Consider the following 24,287-nt stretch of genomic DNA (forward strand, 5'->3'; position numbering starts at 1 on the left):
CTGTTTAGTTGGGGCCCCTTGAGATTCCATGCGCCTGATACTTTGCTAAATTTGCTTTAGTTCTTAGTCGTCTTGAGGGATCATAAGTGTTTTTCTACATGAGAGATGACGTCATTTGCAAACCAATAACTTTACATCTTCCTTTCCAACTTGAGTGCCTTTTACTTCTTTCTCTTGCCTAATTGCTCTTTAAACTATTGGTGTCACCAGATTACATATCTGTGTATTATGTGTCCTCACACATCAACTGAAAACATTTTTTTAATATATTGTCTCTTAAATCATGTAAAAAACAAAAAGCATACTGCGTTTTATAATTGTTCATATATTTACCATTACCAGAGATCTTTATTTCTTCCTGAAGCTTTGAGTTCCTTTCTAGTGCCCTTTCTTTTTTTTTGTTCTTTCTTTCTTTTTTTAGAGACAGAGTTTCACTTTGCTGCCCTCAATAGAGTGCCATGGCATCACAGTTCACAGCAACCTCCAGCTCTTGGGCTTAGGCGATTCTCTTGCCTCAGCCTCCCAAGTAGCTGGGACTACAGGTGCCTGCCACAATGCCTGGCTATTTTGTTGTTTTTGCAATTTGGCCGGGGCTGGGTTTGAACCCGCCACCCTCGGTATATGGGGCCAGCGCCCTACTCACTGAGCCACAGGCACCATCCCTAGTGCCCTTTCTTTTGAACCAGGACTCCCATCACTGCAGGCACGTCTTGTACTACTCAGCTTTTGGTAATCTGTCAATGTCTTAAGTTCTCTCTCATTTTTGAAATAGTTCATTAGATATAAAATTGTTGTTTGACAGGGGTTTTTTTTCTCTGCAACTTTGAATATTTCTACCCACTGACTTGTGGCCCTGAGGTTTTTGATGACAAATCAGATGGTGATCATGTGGGAACATCATGAGAGTTACCTTCCTGGCAGCTCTACAGATGTTAATAATGGACCTTGTTGTCTATCAAACACCAAAGAACACATTTTTATAGTATTGTAATCAGCTTTATAAACAAAAATTAATGGTCTTCAACAGTATTTTAGTTCCCTTGTATTTCAAAGGAATTTTCAGTTTTCACCTTATGACTGAAACAGGCTGCTAAGTGCCCTTTATTTTTTTTTTTTTAATTTTTTTATTAAATCATAACTGTATACAATGATATGATTATGGGGCATCACACACTCACTTCATATACCATTTGACACATTTTTATCACAGTGGTTAACATAGCCTTTCCGGCGTTATCTCAGTTACTGTGCCAAAACATTTACATTCTACATTTACCAAGTTTCACAAATACCCCTGTAATATGCACCACAGGTGTGATCCCACCGATTCCCCTCCCTCTACCCCCCCCTTCCCACTTCCCCCTATTGTTAAGTTGTAGCTGGGTTATAGCTTTCATGTGAGAGTCCCTCTTTCATGTTTACATGGATGGAGCTGGAACATATTCTTCTTAGTAAAGTATCCCAAGAATGGAAGAAAAAATACCCAATGTACACAGCCCTACTATGAAACTAAGTGCCCTTTAATTGACAGAACTGTAACAGTGAGTGCTATCTCACCACCAGTAGCCTAGCAGCTGACGTCTTAAAACAACCAAGGAAAGACAGAGATCTCGCAATAAGAATCACTGACCAGAACTTTGTAACTTACTGTTGCACTGATGTATTCCCTTTTGAGTTTTCCCCAGGGACAGCAGAATCTCCTTACATCCCTGAGATAACTACAACATCTTACACAACTCATTTGTCTGGAGAAAGACAAGTGATACGCCACCACAGATTGCACCCGAGGACCCACTGAGCCTGAGCACAGGGCTAAATGAATGAACAATATTAACCCCTAGCTCATTACAATGCTAAAATTCCCACCCTGGTAGGGACTTATTTACCACTTTCTGTTCATGGGATGTATATATACTAGCTTCATTTCTCACTGCATTTGCATGCCCCACTCTCCGCACCAAACATGTAATTGTTCACTCCCCTTATATGTTACTCATTTTCACCTTCAATAAAAAACCCCTGACCCTGTTAGTTGGGTTTTTGAGGTGGTCTGTGTCTCTCCCTCCCAGAGGGAGGTCTTCTAAAATATACCCTTTCTTGACAATCCTCATTGTCTCAGTAATTGGGTTTCTTAATGGTGAGCAACACTGAACCCCCTTTGTGGATTCATTCACAGTTTAGGGGCTCGTCTGGAATCTGTTGCTCATGGCTTCATGGCCCTGGAACTGGGGGAGACTTTAAAGCCTACCTAGCAGCTGCCCAGCTGAGTTTTTGCCAGAAGTTGGTTTTGGTTTCTCCCACCAGTCTCACTGTCACCAGCTCCAAACACATCCCCTGATTCTCAGAGAAGAATGGATCTTTGACCTTTGATTTCAGCATTTGCATCCAGACAGGTGAGTGCAATTTGAAGGAACCACACAGTGGAGAAACTCCTCTTTCCATAGGATTTCTCTGAGATTCCCGTTCGGGTTGAGAGCCTCAGCTGTCAGGGGGAGTGGGACCTCCAGGCTCCTCTCTCCATTAGGAGAATTTCTCTGGAATTCCCATTTGGGCTGATGGTCTCAACTATTTGGGACAGCAGGGCTTATGGGATCCTCTCTCCACTTCAGAAGCTTTAAGGGGAAAACTATTTGGGCTGAAGGCCTCAGCCATTTTCGAGAGTGGGACCTATGAGCTCACCTCTCCACCTGGGGAGTTTCAGAAGAAATCCTGTTTGGGGTGGAACCTTCAAGCACTTGGGAGAGCACAATATCTGTCTATTTACATTTGGTACTCTTCAGGCTTATTTGTTGGAGATGCAGTCCATTTGGTGTGTTAGTGTTTGTGTATAACTATGAGAAATAAGAATTCAATTCCTGAATATAGCCCTTTGGGTTGCATTCTTCAAAATGCATCTAAATACACTATGAGGCTATGAAGAAAAAAAATGGTATATTTGTATAATAAGTACTCTTCTGGGTCTGGAGAACTATGGCCCCTTAATGGATTATTGAGCCATAATACTATTCTCTAATTGGATTTGTTTTGTCACTGTGTTGGAAAATGGGATAAAATCCCTTATTCACAGTCTTTTATAATTTTGTATCAAAACAAGCCAGATCACGCTAAATGTAAGGTTGAGGTGCAGAAGATACAAGCCTTTAGGATTGGGGAACAACAGCTAATCCTAAGAACCCCATCTTGCCTTTGGAAGGAAATGTCCACGATAAAGAAGACCTCTGGGCAGCCACGGTGACAGCTCAATCTGTGGCAGTGCCTGCCAGGCTCAGAGGTCGGCTCTGACTCAGCTGCCATTGAACCGCCTCCAGGAGCAGCTGCGGCTGACTTCTGGAGATTGTTTTCCCAACTCTCCCCTTTATGACTCTGAACCCCTCTCTTTGCCCCCACTGATTCTTCCAACTATTTATCTGTCATTTTCTTCCATCTCGGGGGATAGCCAAGCATGAGGACATGGTCTTTCCTTCACACACCCGACAGGGTACATAATTTGGTAGGGGTCCTTCCCTCTTCCCAGCAGGGTAATTTCCTTTGAGACAAGTCCCACTAGGAAGAATAAATGAGAATTGACAATCAGCTGGATTAATGTGGGTTTGTAACCCATTTTCCACTTCTGATTTATACCACTGTCAAAAGAATAATCCTACCTGCAGGGATGGCCCAAAGTGTACAACTGATCTATTTAAATCTATTTTCATTACACACCACTCCACAGGGGCAGATGTCTAGAACTTGTTAAATGTACTGTTACCTCCATGGAGCACCACATTGTCTTGGAGAGGGCCTGAGAAGAGACTGGCCACTTGGATATGGAAGACCCAAATAAAAAGGTGAAAACTGGAGGTGATTTAGCCATTCCTACACAAGACCTCAGTTGGGACACTAATAATGGAGACGAAAGTAAGATTCAACATTTTAGAAACTGTATCCTGGCTGGACTTAGGAAAGGGGCTCCCAAAATTAATAGTCTGAAAAAAGTTCAGGAAATAAGATAGGAAATAAATGAAAATCCATCAGTCTTCCTAAAAGGATTATGGAGGTACATCAGAAAACATGCTGATGTAGGTCCAGAAAGCCCTGATAATTTGAGGTTAATTAACATGACCTTTGTTAGCCAGAGTATGCCAATATCCAGCAAAAGTTACCAAAGTTAGAGGTGGTTCTCAACTTGCCTATATCTCATTTGCTTAATGTAGCTTATAAGGTCTTTATAAACTGTGAACAAACTAAAAACAACAGAAAGAAAAAAAAAGATAAGAAATGAAGCTACAGACAAAACTGTTGGCAGCAGTTACGACAGAAAACTCTAGAGGGTCCTCTCAACGGGAACCACTGCCCCCAAAAGGAAAAAGGTTAAGTGGGAAAATTCCCTTAAAAGGGGACTAATGTGCCTACTTCAAGGAAAAGGGTCCTTGGAGGAAGGATTGTCCTGTTACAAGAAAGGAGTGAAGGGGAACCTAATGTGCAGTTGATGGGACTAAATGCAGAAGATATGGATTGATGGACCCCAGGGCTCCTCAGAACCAATGGGAATCATTGTCACTGATTAATATCTCCCACCAGGAGCCCAGGTAACCATAAAAGTTAGAGAAAGAATTTGATTGATTTCCTGATCGATTCCAGTACAAGATACTCAGTTTTAAACCTTAAATTGTCTAAGTTTACTAAAGACTCAAGGCTGGTAACAGGGGTATCTGGGGAACCCTCCCAAAAATATCTCCTTCAGCCACTGGACTGTGCTATTGGAAATTATTTCCTCACACACAGCTTTCTGCACATGCCTGGATGCCCTCTCCCATTGCTGAGTTCAGATCTTCTCTCTAAATTACAGGCTCAAGTGACCTTTCAGAATAAACAATTGCATTACCGCAGTTCCCCCAAGAGCATGCCACTTTGCTCACCCCCTTGGCTGTCCTTTAAGAGCTTCCTGCTAAAGTCCTCAATTAAGTCATCCCTGGTCTGAGCTACCCAACAACCTGGAAAGGCACATGTGGACCTTGCTCACATCAGTGTAAAACCAGGAATTTCTGTCCCTCCCTCCCCACACCTCAGGTAATACCCACTAAAGCTTCCAGGCAGAGAGGGTCTTCGACCCCTAGTTGTGGTCTTTTTAGAATATGGACATCTCCTTAGGCCATGCCACTCTCCTTATAACACTTCCATTTTACCAGTTAAAAATCCTGAAACTCAGAAATATTGGTTTGTTCAGGATCTGAGAGCCACAAACCAAATAGTAGAAGACATTCATCCTGTGGTACCTAACCTTACACTCTTCTCACTACTCGGGCAATTTTGCTTGGTTTTCAGTAATAGACTTAAAAGATGCCTTCTTTTGCACTCCCCTTGCTCCTAAATCCCAAGAACTCTTTGCCTTTAAATAGGAGAATTTAAAAACTAAAACCAAATGCCAGTAACGCTGGACTGTCCTCCCTTAAGGATTTAAAACCTCTCCAATCATCTTTGGAGAAATTCTGGCTAGAAATTTAAGAAAAATAATTTTAGAAAAAGGAGTAATTTTGCAATATATAGATGATATTCTAATCACAGACTGAAGCTGAATGCAGACAACATGCTGTAATTGTATTAAATTTCTTAGCTGACAACAGATATAAAGCATCCTGGAAAAAGGCCCAGATCTTACTGCCCACTGTGAAATGCTTGGGATGTGAATTGTCTCAGAGGACTCAAAACCTCCTCCTAGACTAGAGGGAGTTAACAGTCCCCTCAATTTGTAAGCAGCCGTAAGGATTCCTGGGTATGGAAGGATTTTGTCAGATTTGGATTCCTAGCGTTGGCCTAATAGCCAGGCCTCTCTATGAAGCCCAAAGGGAGAAGAAAAAGAACACCTTACTTGGATAGAAGAATGCCAAAAGATTTTTCTAACTATTAAAGAAAAACTGAAGACTGCCACACACGGGGCCTCCCCAACCCACACAAGCCTTTTGATTTGTTCATCCAAGGAATAAGACTGGGGGTATTAATCTAAACCTTAGGGACTCATAAGTGACCTGTGGCCTATTTCTTTAAATAATTAGATGTAGTAACAAAAAGGTGGCCCACTTGTTTAAGAGCAGTTGCCACTACTTGTGACATTTTACAAGAAACTGAAAAATTTATGCTTAGACAATCAGTGATGTTCATACAGCACGTTATGTGCTACCCCTACTATAATACAAGGAGGCTATTGGTTGACAGCTGGCTGGTTGGGCAAATATCAGGCTGCTGGGAGAATGAGGACCGAAGACCCCATTCTTGGCAAAGGAAAGCACTCCCAGAAAAGGAGGAAAACTAAAAAGTAAGCTGAGTGAGTCAGAACAAAGAAAAGTCAGCTAGTTTACATTTAAACTAGCCATTGCTAGCAAGCTTCTTGCCTTTTCTGAAATTCTAGCCTGTTGGGGATACAGCTTACAAACACCCTGCTGGGTCTGTGAGCACTCTGAGGAAAATAATGGTCATAGAAGAGGCTATGACAAGTCCTAAGAAAAGATACCTCTTCTAGGGCATTTCCTGCCCATTAAGCAGGCAAAAGCAGATACCCATTGTGGAGATTTGCATTTGCCTGGGGCAGAGACCAAGGGAGTAGCTCCAGCTCTGAGATATGGGCAGAAGAGGAAAATCCTCTGTGGTGTTGATGGGAGGAAAATGCCTCTCTCCCACCAATCCCTCAGAGGGAGATTAATGCTCATGGCATTTTACTCCACAGAGAACTAGGGGAGCTTAAAGCCTCCCTAGAAATCTGTGTGTGTGACCTCAAGCAGGAGGCTCTCCTGATACAAGGCTCAGATTTCAGATTACTGAAGGCTGCCCTTAAGGTTAATAATAATAACAATAGAAGCTGATTTCATCAATCTGAAAAACTGCTGATGCCTTTGTTCCCTCCCTCATCTTACCCTTTGGGTAAATAGACTTCAATAAAATCAGAGTGGAGCAAACACTCTGGGCCATTGCCGGAATCCCAGAACAGGCAATGGACCCCTGAGCTCCCACTTTTAATTCTATGTCTCTTGTCTTTCTTTATCGTCGCTTCTAACTCTATATTTCTTCAGTTGATCACCACCAGTTTCCACACAGGTCTCAGCAGACACTGCTCTTGGAACGGGACCCCAACATCAGGCTAATCTGTTAGATAATCCTTATATAACATTAAAAGTAGTATCTACTTTGAATCCTGCCACCTTGATGCCTATAGACTCTCACTCCCCAATTCATGATTATATTCAAATCATTGACCAACTGTATTCTAGCTGTCCTTGTCAAACCTGGATCAGGAATTCTTCACAGATGGGAGAAGCTTCATGGAGAATGGACGTCTTAAAGCTGCATATGCTATGGTTGCCAACCAACAGGTAATTGAGGCCCAAGCCCTACCCTGCCCAAAAGACAAGAGTGATTGCCCCATGTCATGGAAAAGATAAACATATCAAAATTTATGCAGATTCTAAATATGCCTTTATAATGGTACATGCTCACAGAATTATTTAGAAAGAGCAAGAATATCTTACTTCTGGAAATAAAAAAATTAAATATGGGCCTCAGATTCTTGAACTAGTAAATGCAGTTTTACTGCCTAAGAAAGTAGCCGTTATACACTGCCAGGGACATCAGAAAACAGACACTAATATTAAAAAAACAAAAACTTTGGCAGATCTAGTAGCAAAATGGGCTGCCCAACAAATACATTCCCAGTTGACTTTAATTCTCTCTCTTCAATTAGATAAACACGATCTCCAATATTCTGAAAAGGATCTGGAAGGAGCTAAAGAATGGGAGTTTCCAAAGCATAATAATCAAAAGTGGCTCACAAACCTGGAAGGGAAGATCCTCCTTCCCGAAACTCTGGTCAGACCAGGATTTGAACAGATTCATCAAAGTACCCATTTTGGATGAGAAGCCACCTTACAGCAGATGCAGCCTCAGATGGGTGGGCCCAACTTACAGAGAACTATTCAAACAGTAAAACAAAGCTGCCTTATATGCTTAAATAATAATCCAAAGAAAGCCTCCCAGAGACTTACAACAATTCCCAAAGGAAGAAACACAGTGGAGAGAGAGTTTCTCAGCAGAACACTGACAGGTAGACGTCACCATGATGCTGGGAGTCCTTTCGTTACCTGCTAGTCTTGGCTGACACTTTTTCAGTTGACGCTTACCCCACCAGGACTGAACAGGCATCAAAAGTCACTAAGACCCTTTTAAAAGAAATTATTCCTAGGTTTGGAATTTCAGCAACAGAGTAGGCTTTGTTGCCAAAATCACCCAAGAAATTTCAAGGATTTTAGATCTTGATTGAAAACTACATTAATCATGGATACCCTAGTCTTTGGGAAAAACTGAGCAACAGATGAACAGAACCTTAAAAAGGACGCTTTCCAAAATTTGTCAAGAAATCAGTTTAACTTGGGACAAAGTATTATTCCTTGCCCTGTTAAGAATTCAGGTGGCCTCCAGAAGTAAGTTAGCACTTAGCCTCTTTCAAATTTTACATAGAAGACCATCCTAAGAACTATCAATCAACACCCATCAAATGATTATCTGCCCCCAGAGATGGAGGCTTATTCATATGTAAAACAGTTCAAAAATGTGCTAATTAGGATTTCTAAGTTTGTTTCTAACAGGGTCCCATTTCCAACATGCCCATTCATTGCATAAAGCCAGAAGACAAGGTGTTACTAAAAACCTGGAAAAATCAGCATCCTGAAGATCAATTTCAGCCACAGTGGATCAGTCTGTTTGAGGTGCTCCTGACAACACATTCAGTGGATTCTCACAGGAATGAAGCCCTGGACTCATCACACTCAGGTGAAAGAGGCACCCCTATAAGAAACCTCATGTCTTCAGGATTCATCACCCTCTGAGAAACTGAAGGACGAATGGGCTTGTGAACCCTTTAGAGGACCTAAATTTCCACAAAAAAAGATAGGTAACATGAAATTCTATACCCTGTGCACTTCATTTGCTTTTTGGGGATTTCTGTTTACCTAGCAAGGCAACTCTTTAGTCAGAAGTTCTAAAGCTATAACATCCTCTGCTAACTTGTCTTGCTGCTGGTTTGTCATCTCAAACCTTGGGCAGTAGAAGACCATTCTGACGTACAGTTGTCCCTGTATACAATTTCATTAATTACTCTCCTGTATGTTGAACTTACAAGGATTATCTCTCTAGTCACCTACAGAGTAAAATTAATAACTCCATACTTAGAAGTCCCATGTTTCTTTTTTACCCAGCCCTTCATCAGATGTTATATAGAAAGTGACAATGGAAACCCATACTCTCACAAATGTACTTTCTACTGAGCAATTGGTCTCTCTGGATTAACCACTCATTATAAAAACTCAACTATGCTGTCTTTTCTACACCATCCTTTTTAGATTATCTTATTAAAAAATGTTTTAACCCCCTGGCTAAGATCATGGGGCCCCTATTTGTGTCATAGTATGCTAGCAAAAGATGTATTCTCAAAGCTTTGAGAAATTAAAAGCCTATCGGCTCCCAGAAGGACAAGATCAACTCCCTTATAATGACCCTTGGTTTAAAAATTTAACCCTGGGCGGCACCTGTGGCTCAGTGAGTAGGGCGCCGGCCCCATATACTGAGGGTGGCAGGTTCAAACCCAGCCCCGGCCAAACTGCAACAAAAAATAGCTAGGTGTTGTGGTGGATGCCTGTGGTCCCACTTACTCCAGAGGCTGAGGCAAGAGAATCGCCCAAGCCCAAGAGCTAAAGGTGGCTGTGAGCTGTGATGCCATGGCACTCTACCAGGGGCAACAAAGTGAGATTCTGTCTCTTAAAAAATAAATAAATAAATAAATAAAAATAAAAATTTAACCCTGATGTTGCCTAAAAATGACTCTATAAAACTTCAAATGGGACTGGGTACTCTTTCTGTGTCCCTTGGATATATTTTTATCTATAAAGACAAGGAAAGCATAAAAACAGTGAGGCAGATCTATGGAACAAAACAGAAAAATTAGATATGACACCAGCCTCATATTGCCATCTGATCTTTGATAAACCAACAAAAGCATACACTGGAGAAAATAAGGGAAAATAATCCTTATTTAATAAATGGTGCAGGAAAAACTGATTAGACACATGTAAAAGACTGAAACTGAATTTGCACCTCTCACCACTTACAAAAATTGACTCATGCTGGACAAAAGATTTAAATCTAAGACATGAAACGATAAAAACTCTAGAAGAAAGTGCCGGGGAAACTCTTTACAATATAGGTCTGGGGACAGATTTTAAGAAGAAGACCCCACTGGCAATTGCAGCAACACTCAGTAAAAAAATGGGACCTGACCAAGCTAAAAGGTTTTTGCACAGGTAAAGACACAACAACTAAAGCAAACAGACAACCTTCAGAATGGGAGAAGGATCTGACAAAGGCATAACAATCAGAATCTACAGAGAACTCAAACTAATCAACAAGAAAAGAGCAAACAACTCCATTATCATTGGGCAAGAGACATGAACAGAATCTTCTCCCAAGACAGACCAATGGCCACAAACACATGAAAAAATGCTCGTCCCTAATCATCAGAGAAACACAAATTAAAACCACCTTGACATATAACCCACAACACAAAGTCCCAAAGCTGCAGATGTTGGTGTGGATGCAGAGAGAAGGAAACACTTGTACACTGTTGGTGGCATTGGAAAAACAACCCTGTATTTGAAAAGAAGTATGGAGAATCCTCAGAGAGGTTTATACAGACCTTCCATTCCATCCTGCAATCCCATTACTAAAAATCTACCCAGAAGAAAAAAAAAATCATTTTACCATAAGGATATTTGTACTTTAATGTTTATATCAGCTCAATTCACAATTGCAAAAATGTAGAAACAACCCAAGCGTCCATCAACCTATGAATGAATAAATAAAATGGATACTATGGAATATTATTCAGCCATAAAGAAAGATGAAGACTTTGTATCTTTTGTATTTACGTGAAAGGATCTGGAGAACATCCTCCTAAGTTTCACAAGAATGGAAAAGCAAGCATTCAGTATACTCAATATTAATACAAAACTAGTAGATGAATAACCACATGCTCACACAAGAGAAAGACACATTTAAATTCAAGAAAGGGGGGAGAGGCAAGGAGAAAGGGTGTGGTAAGCTCTTGCCTGTTGGGAGCAATGTAGGGACATGTGGCACCCCTGCTGGGTGAAGGGTTCAACTACAACTTGGACTTCACCTAACAAATGCCAACAACGTAACCTAATAGTATGTACCCTTATATAAATCTAAAATAAAAAATAAATACGAAAAACTAAAACAAAACAAAACCATCCTACTTGATCTCATTATTCACTGTTCTAGTAACAGTGGAAGATGGAATAATAAAATAAATAAGTGGAAAAAATAAAATAAAGCAAATCCTGCCATCAAGGTACTTGCTCTCTAAAACTAAAAGCATTCACTTCAGGCTTCATTGGGGTAAAAATAACAAAAGTTCGAGGATATGTTAGCATTTTAGAGCCCAGTAAAAATGCACACTAATTTTTAATCATATTAAAATTCAGAAAGACTTATCTTTACTTTAATTATCGAAAATATTTATTAATATTCTGGCAGTCTTCTCGGCCCTGGGGAAAAAGTGGTGAACAAAGGAGACATCCCTGCACTCACGGAGCTTGTGCTGCAGTGGGCAGACACAGGATAAGCCATTTCAAGTACAATTTAAGGTCGGGTAGAGGAAGGGCAGTGAAAAAATAAACACAGGATACAGGGATGAAGGGAGGTTGCTATTTTGGGCAGGTGATCCGGGAAATCCTCTGCACAAAGTGACATTTAAACAAAGACCAAAATGAAGGAAAGAAGTAAACTCTGCAGCTATCTGGAGAAAGAACATTCCAGGGAGGAGCATTTTGAAGATCTGAAGGAATAGCAAGAGGGACACTGATAAAGAATGATAAATTTGTTACAATACAAAAGAAACAATTTTCTTTATAGTACTGTATTATTTGGGGTATTGTTCATAATTATGCAAGCATTGGATTATTCGTGTTGCAAGTATTTTTCGTCAGTTTAGAGAGCACCAGCCTTTGGATTCAGTGCTGGGGACAGTGGTGAACAAAATCATCATTGCTTATTACAAAATACATGAAAAGGCTCAGTGCCTATAGCTCAGCAGCTAGGGCGCCAGCCACATACCCTGTAGCTGGCGGGTTCGAATCCAACCTGGGCCTGCCAAACAACAATGACAACTACAACCAAAAAACAACCAGGCGTTGTGGCAAATGCCTGTAGTCCCAGCTACTTGGGAGGCTGAGGCAAGAGAGTCGCTTAAACCCAGCAGTTCGAGGTTGCTGTGAGCTGTGACACCACAGCATTCTACCCAGGGCAACAGCTTGAGGCTTTGTCTCAAAAAAAATAAATAAAATAACCATGAAAATTCAACTGCATGAGGAAAAGTACATGAAATGTGTAGAACAGAAGAAATAATATCTTGTAGGATACATTTCATCTGGTAGCTGAAGGATAACTAAGAATTAACCAGATGACAAGGGGGAAAAGTATTCCAGGTAAAGGGAACAGCATGGACAACAGTCCTGTGTCTAGAGAGAGCCCAGATGGAACAGCTAGGAATTGCTAAAGTCTGGCTGGAGGTGAAGCTGGAGAGGCCAGGGTACACTTGTAGCCATACTGAGGACTTAGTCTTTGCATGAGCAACTGGAAGTCACCAAAGTGTTATAAACCACTTAAAACGTTCAGAATTTTCTTATGAACAATTGGTGGGCACGCTTCATTTAGTCTCCACTTGTCCATGTTTACTACAGGTTTATCTTTATCCATCTAATAAAAATTTCACCAGCTTCTCTCCTAATTATCTAGTGTTATAATACGAATGGGATCATATTGAGCAAGAGAAGCTCAAATAATTCCCATTCCAGGGCTAGTTGACATTTTCCACTTTTATTATATCATAATTATTAAGTTCCATATGTGTTCCATAAAAAAACTGGCCTAAATGTTGCCGAGAGCCTCAAACTCTATACTCTGCAGTGTAGTAGGGGACGCTGTGCAGTCTGTTCTCTGGAAAACGCATTTGAAGATAGGGCGCGGTGCTGTTCTCTGGGGGTGGAGTTAGACACAGAGATAAAACATAGAAACAAGTACCATATTTTGAGATGATGTTCCTTGAGAAAGATAACAAAAACTTGCCTAATAATGAATCACATCAGATGAAGAAAAAAAAGCTTTTACTGACCTTCTGTTTTAGCACAATTAGTCCAGCAATGTGCCCATAAACCATTTATCTAGCAGCTGCATACAGAGTAAAAAATGCTCTGAGGCATTTCCTATAGGAGTTAAGAAAAAGAACTTTCTTCCATTAAATAAATTAATTTCTGAGGATGTGAAAACAAAGGAAAGGGCAAAATGACATGAGGACATCAAACCCTGGGAACCCTGGAGGGAAGGCACCTCGGATCCACACTTGCAGGCTCAGAGAAGCGCCAAATGACCACAGAAAAGTTATAGAATTACAGAACGTTATAGAATGACAGGTCTCTGGCCAGTTCTACTCAAGTTCCCTGCATGTCTATGGCACATATTCAAGCAATGCCCTGCTACTCTCTGTCCGAGGGCCTTTTCCCAGCCCAAGCCCAAGCAGGCCAGAAGCACCGGGCATCACCCCCCACAGAGCAGTCCTCAGTCAAGTGCTAAGGGCTCCCAAATGTCATTGAAAAAAATATGCTCTAACCTCTCATCCAGCATTTAGAGTCACTCTAAAATATCTACACTGTATCCCAGGTAAGGTTCTATGAGCCAGATTATGAACGTGGGCTGCTTTCTCTTCCCTGTCCCACTTCCTTACTCTTCTCCCAGTATTTCCTAAGATCAGCTCCCAAATAAACATGCACTCAGTGTCTGCTTTTTGAGAATCCCAAACTAAGAAAGTAACAATACAAATTTAGGATTGAGTCCTTTTAGCTCCATACTCAGTTGATGACATCGAAAAAGAAGACAGATGGCTTGTAAGCTCAATTTCATAGTAAAACCATCACACAAGGGGCATTTCTAGCAACTGGGGGAGAGGAGAGATGAGAAAAGGGGGTCGAAAGAAAAAATGTTAATCAATTCAAAAGAACAAAGGGTTTGACAGAAAGATAAATGGTAATAAAAGATACTATACCTGTTATTAAAATAATCATGTTGTACCTACATGCAATGACATCTTATCTATATAGGCGATCCCCAGGTTGTGAACAAGATAGGTTCTGTAGGTTTGTCCTTAAGTTGAATTTGTACATAAGTTAGAACACGTACATTTACCACCTATTACCTATAATTCCCTCCATTTACAAGTGTGAGTTGTACCTCAGTTGATGTTTATAACTCAAGGATTACTTACAATAACTTCCATCCCTGTCAGTTGTATATAAATTGGATGTTTGTAAGTCAAGGATTGCCTGTATTAGTAGACTCAGCTTTATAAATTCTTCAGTTAATTTAAAAATTAAAGAAAAATATGATTCTGTTTTTGGACTAATAAAGCAAAAAGGTTACCATGTTTGGGATTTCTTCCTACATATGCTATAGGTTCCCTCCATCTGTCACGCACACACACAAAGCTGACACTATCACATGAAGAATTCTAAACTTAATTCACAGTCTTAAGAATAAAAATGTGATTTTACTAAGTATGACCAACCTAAATTTAAGTTTGTATTTTCTTTGATTTGTAATTTTGCTGACAACCAAATCTAATCACAAACATGATTATGCAAAACTTTTATGAACATATTTATATTATTTATTAGAAAAGTACAAAGTGAAACAAAAGAAAACTATTCTAGGAGTGAGTAATGGCTGGGTCAACTTTATTGTTAAAACATTAAGTGTAAAGATCAACTTGCAATTTTCAAGCTACATATTACCCTGGCCACCAATCTCTTTACAACTTCTCATGAAACTAATTTTAAGAATAGCTATGTAAGAAATTTCCAATAAAGTTAAGTCAACCTCTAAAAACAGTACTCTGAACACTCTGATATGAAAAGACTTTGTAAAACGGACCTGTTATTTTGCAGACAATTTCCACCCTCCCTTAAGGAGATTTTATGTTTAATTTTATTTCTAGGACTCAATTTTGCAACTGTAGGCTGGATTTAAAAAGCAATTGAAAGTGTCTTGATTGCTTGACCTGATGAATCATTTTTCAGAATATTTCCCTGAAGTCTGCTTTTCTACTGACTATCATATCTAGTCAGTAGATATGTTTGCTGCTGACATATCTGTTGCTAATTTCAACAAATTCAGACAAATGATGTGTGATTTGCAAAAGAAGAGTCTCATTTCACAATAATTAATAGCTTACAAAGGAAACTTCCAAGTATGGTAAAGAAGTTATAAGTGTCTCAATTTATCAAAATATAAACATTTGTTTACCCAAGAAGCAACTCACTTTGTAAACATGTGTCTAAGTTCTCATGTCAGTATTTATTTACTCATGCAATAAAACTTATTCAATGTCTATTACTGGGCAGGTACTAAGATAGTAACAGGACACCAAAATCGTTTCCCTTAAATGTTTGTAGGAAATAGGAAAAACATCATATATACATATAAATAGGTATAACGAAACATTCCAAACATCATGCTGAGAAGCTCTTTCGCTAGTTCATTCTCAGATCCATTCAAATATTACTGAACATCTGTTATACACTAAGAATTTTTTCAATTCATAATTTATAAAAAGTAGTTCCCATTAGGGGCAGAGCTACCTTAGCAAAAAATTATTTTTTGTAATGGTTGTTTTAAACACACATCATAATCCACAATTCTATTCGTGTGTATTACCCAGGAAATTGAAAAAAAAAAAAACTTATTAAATAATCTTTTCCTTTGCAACCCAAGAATAAAAATGAAAGCCCAAACCAGTTAAGTATGATATTAGAGAGCCTTAAAATAATTGTCCTTACCAAGAATACAGGATTGTTCCAACAACAGATGTGAGTTTACTGTTTTCTTGTTTTTGCTTTGCCAGGCCAAAGTCAGCTACAATTCACAAAACAAAGCAATATGTTATTATGTTTTCTCACAATTAGCATTGTTCCTCAGCTATTGGTATTCTACACGTCATAACGGAAGACTCCTTGTTTTACCCTCTGTCAAGGTGCTCCACGTGCCAATCATCCCCATCACTCCAGCCTTAATTAAGGGCATATATACATAGTTTGACATAGTGAGACATCATTTTTTTAAAACCTATATCTTGCTTGCTGAAACATAGGACACAGTACTTAATGAACTTGTGCTTCCACTTTTTGAGTTAACCTTGTAACTTTCAACTTAGAATGAATCTAATATATTGGCATATGGCAGTCATCACCTCATTGAATCAAAAGAAAAGTAAGGTAAACCATGAACAGTAAGGCAACCACGGTCAAGGCCTGAACCTGAAAGTAACTGGCCTCTATTTGTACCAAGTCACAGTAAATATGATATTCAGAATCATCTCAAAATATTTATACAGCAACAAAGGATTCTGATCTTTATCATAGAACACCAAATATCTATACTTAATGTTAGCACAAGCTTGTATTTATCAAAACTCCTTTTTTGGTAAATCACTCAACAACTTAGGTCAAAGTGGTGAACACAGACATTCTTCCTATCCTCTTCACACAGATTCACCACCTTTCAAGGAATTTAATTACCAGAATTTCACAAAAAGACAGGCTTAAACTGGGTGAGAATTCAAGCTGCTTTTCCTAATAAGGTCTGGCGTAAAGCAGAAAATGGTTATGAAATTTTATTGTAATGAACTTCAATGGAGTATTTGATTATTTATATATACTATTAAAATGCCTTTTGGGTTGAACATATTCCAAGGCAGTTTCACTTGAAAATAATAAAAATTCACATTATTAATAATAGCACACATTTACTAACCAGCAGCCTAGATAAACACAAATTTAGCTTCTTCCATGAATTGCCTCATTTAATACACATAGCAACTCAGAAAGATAGGTATGATTGTTAGCATAGTGAGGGCTTAACAGCCAGGAACTCTGTAACTAGAAGGCCTCAATTCAAATCCTGGCTTCATTATATGTAACCTAGGAACCCTGGGGAGCTTAATTTCCCTTTGCAATAGCTTTCTAATCTGTAAAATAACAATTATAATAATATAGTACCTGTATAGAAGTAAATAAATAGTATAAGGGTAACAGTATATGAAAGTTGCCATGTATACATTACATATGTATACATAAAAATATATGTAGTAGAGCACTGAACAAATGATGTGTATTATTATTTAATCTTTACAACCACCCACTTTATAGATGAGGAAACAAGCTCAGAGAGAATGAGTAACTTGCCTACTGTCTCATAGGGAAAAATTAAGAATTAGACATTAATCTGGGGCTACTTGATTCTAAAGCCCAAAATATTTCTCAAAATTAACAGTACTAACAATGAGGAAAAATCAGACCTAGATCAATTCAATGAACTGAAAATTTAAGAAATATATACTGATTCTGCACAAACTCTACCATTAAATAGGACGGAACATTTCTCAACTCATTTCATAAAGCAACGTTACTCTGACACTAAAGCTAGACAAATACATGATAAGATAAAAAAAGAAAAACAACTAAAGAGTAATGTTCCCATGAACACAGACACAAAAATTATCAACAAAATATAGGTAGTTCAAATCCAGTGATATATAAAAAGGATAATTAATAATAACCAAGTAGGGTTTATGCCACAAATACAAGACTGATTCAGCATTTTAAAAGCTATCAATGTAGTTCATAAGATTAACACACAAAAGAAGGAAAATCACATGATCATTTCAAAGAAGGACCAAAAAAAATTTGACAAAATTCAACATTTTTTCCTTTCAGCAAAGTAAGAATTGATACGTAGTTCTTTTTTTTTTTAGAGAGACAGAGTCTCACTTTGTCGCCCTTGGTAGAGTGCCGTGGTGTCACAGCACACAGCAACCTCCAATTCCTGGGCTTAGGCGATTCTCTTGCCTCAGCCTCCTGAATAGCTGAGACTACAGGTGCCCGCCACAACACCCGGCTATTTTTTGTTGCAGGTGCCCAGGCAGGGTTCAAACCCCCACCCTCGGTATATGGGGCCAGCGCCCTACCCACTGAGCCATAGGCGCCGCCCAGTTCTTTAACATGATAAAACCTTATAGCTAACATCCTACCTAATGCTGAAGACTTGAATGTCTTCCCCTAAACTTCAAAAATAAGACAAGAATGTCCACCACTCTCACCGTTCCTATTCAACATTGTACTGAAGCTCCAAACAAGTACAATATTTGCATACACGTAATTGTGTGACTGTAATTATTAATTTCTACTTGATAAATGCCTTGAGTGAGATTGCTTGATCACATTACAAGTGTGTTTAATCTGATATTTTTACTTTTTTATTATTTTTTTTATTGTTGGGGATTCATTGAGGGTACAATAAGCCAGGTTACACTGATTGCATTTGTTAGTAAAGTCCCTCTTGTAATCATGTCTTGCCCCCAGAAGGTGTGGCATACACCAAGGCCCCACCCCCCTCTCTCCTTCCCTCTCTCTGCTTTTCCTTCCCCCGCTATGACCTTAATTGTCGTTAATTGTCTTCATATCAAAATTGAGTACATAATCTGATTTTTTAAAAAACACAAAGCCAAAATGTTTTCCAGTGTTTTCTCTTACTAGAAACGTATAAGCGGCGCCTGTGGCTCAGTTGGTAAGGCGCCAGCCCCATATGCCGAGGGTGGCGGGTTCAAACCCAGCCCCGGCCAAACTGCAACAAAAAAATAGCCGGGCGTTGTGACGGGCGCCTGTAGTCCCAGCTGCTCGGGAGGCTGAGGCAGGAGAATCGCCTAAGCCCAGGAGTTGGAGGTTGCTGTGAGCCGTGTGACGCCACGGCACTCTACCGAGGGCAATAAAATGAAACTCTGTCTTTACAAAAAAAAAAAAAAAAAAAAAGAGTTCTGATTGTTTCTGCATCCCCATCAGCATTTGATGTTGTCAGTTTGGGTTTAATTAGCAATTCTAGGAGGCATGCACTGATATCTCAATACAGTTTTCATTTACATTTTCCTAATGATTATTGGTATTAAACATTGGTAATTATTTCTATTTATTTTACTACTGAGGTTAGGTTATAAGGAGACTATGACATTCATTTTTGGTGTGCCCTCTCTTACTCACTGACTCTCAAGAGTCTAGCCACTATTTAAAGCAGTCCAGGTTATTCTGCTGCAGAGGCTACATGAAAAAGAGCAGTTCCAGAGAACGAGAGGACAAGTGGAAGGGAAATAAGGCACTCACTGCAGCAGCTAGCCAGAGCTGGGAAGCAAACCTTCCAGCCCGGGTCAAGGCTTCAGACAGTTTGCCTCCTTATGAGAGACCCTGAGTCAGAATCACCCAGCTAAACTGCTCCTGGATTCCCGACTCTCAGAAACTGCAAGAAAATAAATGCTTGTTGTTTTAAGTCACTAAGTTTTAGGGGAATTTGTATCCAACCAGTGGATAATTACCTGAACTGCTGTTACCTTTGTCCACACCACCATGACCTCTCACTGAGGCTACTCAGCTGTACCTCTTAAACAGAGTCTCTGCTTCCATCTCTCCGCCTAAAACATAATTCTCCATTCCAGAGCCAAAAGGACTTGTAAAAACCTAAAGCAGATATCACTAACTACAAGGTAAACATTCCACAAAGCCCTCTGATTAAGAAATACTAAGAATAAAGGCCAAACTCTTTCCAGGCCCCAAAAGATCATATATGACCTGGGTTTTCAGTGATCATTGTAATATATACTATCTAAAATCTGTTCCTTCCTTCAACACTATTCTATGCCATTTATTTAATTCTTAACATCTTTCATTATCTGAAATTGCTTTCTATATTTTTATTTATTTAGTATTTGTTTATTTAGGGTCTATTATTTCTAATTAGTATGTAAGATCCATGAGAGCAAAGACTTTGTATTGCTAATCGGTGTAGATTGATGGATCTATATCATTTGATACATGTAAAGGACAGACAAATATATATACGCTAAATTATATGTGTATCTATCTATCTAACCTCTCAACCCAGTACTACTGACAAATAGAAAATACAAGGTGGACATAAAGTACACGGTGCAATTTTAAATAGTTTAACATAGTAAACTGCACACGAACTTTATGTCCACCCTGTATTAAAAGCCTAAGTCATAAGAAATGTTGTTAACAGCTATTCACAGGCTAGATGACTTGCCACAACCTTTCCTTGACTCTATTATGTATTAAAGAAAATTAGTTAAAATTAACCAGTTACTACATAGAAGGAATTGTATCTAATACTTAAATATTTTTAGGGAGCTCATTACAATTTTAGTACACATAAACTTTGACCAATTTACAACCTAAAATAATACTAGGACGTTTATTTCTAATGCTGTATAAAAATCACCTTCTTTTTATCAAAATGTCATTGATTTTGAAAGGCAAAAACTAAAAAGTATTATAATTATTTTATTCACTTCAATTAATTTAGATAATGCCAGAAACTTGGACAGATGTCTGCAAAAACACAGATGGTTGAGAAGCATTCTTAAAGAGAGCAAAAACTAATATTGTTTGGCCATTTGAAAGATTTTTGTAGGAACAGGAATGTTTTTACTACTCTTCTGTCATTTGTGATCATATTTGGAGTAAAAGACACTGTTTTATTACAGAAACTGTGGTCATAAAAGCATTCATGTGCTATAAGATATTAAAAATGGCAACAAAAACATATACTGCACATCAAGAAAAAAATTAAGGTTAAAAAATCTCCCCTTTGATAATCATACATAAAATGTTAAAAACTGTATTGTGTTTACACTGTGGTCTACAGCATTCAGCCATCAGATGGAACAGTTGTGCAGTGTCTGGTTGAAACCCTGGATTCGTGCTCTGTTATTTACTATCTCTGTGACATTGAACACATCACTCAGCTTCTCTGGTTTTTCAAATGGCCTATAAAACTTATCTTTTGCAAGGTGCTGGTCCAAAAACAACATGACAATAGATAAGAAGTACTTAGAAATAACTATACAGATTTAAGGTGCTCCCAACCCTTTTCACAGGGAACCCAGCTATTCATGAGCTTTTACCCATCACACATGAGTCAACGACCCCAAATACACAGCCTAGTCATCAAATCCCAGCCTTCGTCTGGGGCTTCACCTCCAGCTCTCTAAGCACCTGCCACTTGTCACCGGAGACTGGGTTCATTGCTTAGTTATTGGGGATATCCCATTAAAGTAGATGGCATCTCATCTTCCCCATTTCCTGGGCTTGAAATCTCTGTCTTTTCTCTTTCGCTCCTAAATTCACTCCTTGCACAGCTTTTGTATCTGATCTTTTCTTTTGATTTCTGTGGCAATGGTTTAAATGTATCAGGAACCCAGGCTCTCACTCTTCCTGAAACAACCTGGATGTAAATCATTAGAGGTATATTTCCTTCTAATCCATTCTACATGGTATTTAACAGTGAACGATTTGCCAAACCCTGTCCTTATCACAGCGTAGGTCCACGTAAGTCCAAGAAGGTTTTCTTGCAGCTAATTCTTATAAAGTTTCCAGGTGCTTTCTCTGCCAAGTTTGTCCATTTACTAGTTCATTCATTTGTCCAACACTAGGGACCTGTGTTCCAGGTACTCAAGATAAGATGATAACCAGGTCATGATAACCATCCATGTTGACACAGACCTTATGGACTAGTGGTAGAGATAAATATTAAATAAAGAATCACACATATAAATGTAAATTTAATGCTGTGATTAAGATTATTAAAGAATAAATAAATATATGGTGTTATGAAAGGTAAGGTAGGGAAAACAGCTGATTAGGAAAAGCTTCTGTAACAAAATAGTGACAGAGTTAATCTTTGAAGAAAGACAGATGTTAATTAGGTAAAAGGAGAAAGTGGAGAACAGACTTTCAGGAAGAAGAAACAGCACGTGCAGAGGCCCTGTGGTCAAAGGAATATGGTTCATTGAGGAGCTGAGAGGCCATTTGGGTTACATTGCCAGACCATGCAAGAACCTGCAGATGACTGACCGCTTTATAATTGCCCAACTTAGAATGTCTGCTCCAATAAAGATACTCATGCTTGAACAGCACCTCATTATGAGCACCTTGGTGCCCCCAAACATGTCTTTTTCTTTACCTGAAAAGATCTTCTTTGAGGGAATGCTGTAAAGAGTCTTAGTTAAGAGATGAGCTCTGGAAGCAGACACGGTTCATTGCTGGCACTGCCAACATATTAATTGGATGATTTAAAATTTTTATCATCCAAAGGATGTCTTCTCAGAGCAAAATGAAAATAATTAATGACTTTGACAATTTTAGGAAATGATCAGTTGAAACCCCTGTAATAGAGGTGCCTACTCAAGCACAACCACTTGGAAACCTCAGCTAGTTATACTGCTGCCTCAGTAAATGGAGTGACCAACCTGCAACTTTCATAGGAACAGGATCACAGCAAAAGAGTTTTCCGGAAAGATGCTGAGATAGTTTTCCTTCAACAAACACCTGTCCCACTGGCACTCTCTGCAGCCACTCAGATTTCTAATACAGAAAGTCTCTAGGTTACAAACATCTAACGCGTGTACAACTCACACTTACCCAATAGAGGTTATTAGAGGAAGTCCCTGAGTTAAAGACATCTGACATGAATGGAGGTATTATAGGTAATAAGTTGAATACAAATTCAACTTAAGAACAAACCTACAGAACTTATCTCAATCACAACCCAGGACTACCTGTATCTGCCCCAGCAAACTGTTTCTTGGCTTTCTCTCAAATGAAGTCCAGAGATTATTAATAACGTTATGCAATAATAATGTTATTTCTAATTCAACAAATGGATAATTAAATCTAAAATGGAATTTCCTAAACAGAGGTTTAATGTTGGTCACCAGGCAACTTTCTACTGTTCCAAAGCTTTCTTCCTCAGTACAGATCTTACCCTAGATGAGGCAGAGGAAAGATATTTCTCTTTCTCAACAGCATTATTATTTCCTTGATTTCACTGATGGAGTTATGATGACAGGGAACTCCAAGGTGAAAAATTCAACACCTGATACAAGAGTGCTTTCCAAATTCTAGGTAACTCCGTATCAGTGGCACATAAACATCACCTCACTCTAGGACAGCAATTCCCAACCTTTCTGGCACCAGGGACCAGTTTCATAGAAGACAACAATTTTTCCATGTGAGGGTTGGGGGAGGAGGTGGAGAGAGAGGCAGAGCTCTGGCAGTGATGCTAGTGATGGGGAGCTGCTTTAAAAGTGAAAACAGATGAAGCTGCTTCACTAGACCAGGCTCAATCACTGCTGCTCACCTCCCGCTGTGCAGACTGGTTCTTCCTAAGTTTCACGGAAGACAATTTTTCCAGTGAGGGAGTGTGGAGGAGGAAGGAGGTGGAGTTCTGCAGCTGTCCTCCTACCAGGCTGCTGACCATACTGGTAGGCAGCCCAGGGGTGGGGGATCATAGATCTAGGACCTCCGTCCACAGACTGCATTTCTGGGGGAACTAATGTTCCTACTACATGAAGGCTTTTCTGAAATCACTTTTCAATATGTTTCTGGTTACTACTAGTTGGAATAAGAGAAAACTACACAACTGCTATGGGCTAGCTCTCCAAACGCCATTGGCCCACTTCCTTTACCTCTCTCATCTCCAAACTATAGAAACTAGAAGCTTACTTCGACAGTCCCCATTATAGCTAAGAGTCATGCTATGACTTGGATTTGGCCAATATGATATGAGAAATCTAATGAAGACTTCTTTTGAAAAATTTCCTTTAATGATAAAAGTTGAGGAGATAGCCATTCAAAAAAGAGATTTCTTTTTTCCTTTTCCACTCCAACAGCCACCCTGCTTCCTGCTTCTTGTCTTTTTTGCCCATTTGGTAATGTTGCCTAGAGCTCTGCAATCCATCTTGTGACTATGAAATGACAAGAAACCAATCTGCTGAGGATGCTGGAGAGAAGGGATAGAAAGGCCTAAATCGTGGCTGAACTCCTTCAGCTGCTCAACCCACCCTGGAACTGCTCACTTCCAGCCCTCCTGTTGTGAGATAACTAAACATCCTCATGACTTAAGACATTGTTGGTCTGGCTTTTTGCAGCTGGATACATCTTCACGGATATGTGTCCTAACCTGAGTATCTCTTTCCAGGATCATGTCCTCTCATGTGCCATCTCAATATCCTCCTATCTCCCACATTTGATCATATAATTTCCAGTCTGAAAAAATCTGGAGATAAGTCTTTG

The 24,287-nt window shown here is 39.2% G+C and overlaps 1 protein-coding gene across 1 annotated transcript in view; it reads right to left on the bottom strand.

Annotated features, from left to right (window-relative positions):
- Positions 1-24,287, bottom strand: part of NEK10 (NIMA related kinase 10) — a 250,365-nt gene that overhangs the window by 141,347 nt on the left and 84,731 nt on the right. The window contains exon 23 of the mRNA XM_053600397.1: positions 15,930-16,005. Coding sequence (XP_053456372.1) covers positions 15,930-16,005 — 76 coding nt within the window. The remainder of the gene's footprint in view (positions 1-15,929; positions 16,006-24,287) is intronic.

Source organism: Nycticebus coucang, chromosome 8, assembly GCF_027406575.1.
Source record: "Nycticebus coucang isolate mNycCou1 chromosome 8, mNycCou1.pri, whole genome shotgun sequence".
In the NCBI taxonomy this organism is placed as follows: domain Eukaryota; kingdom Metazoa; phylum Chordata; class Mammalia; order Primates; family Lorisidae; genus Nycticebus; species Nycticebus coucang.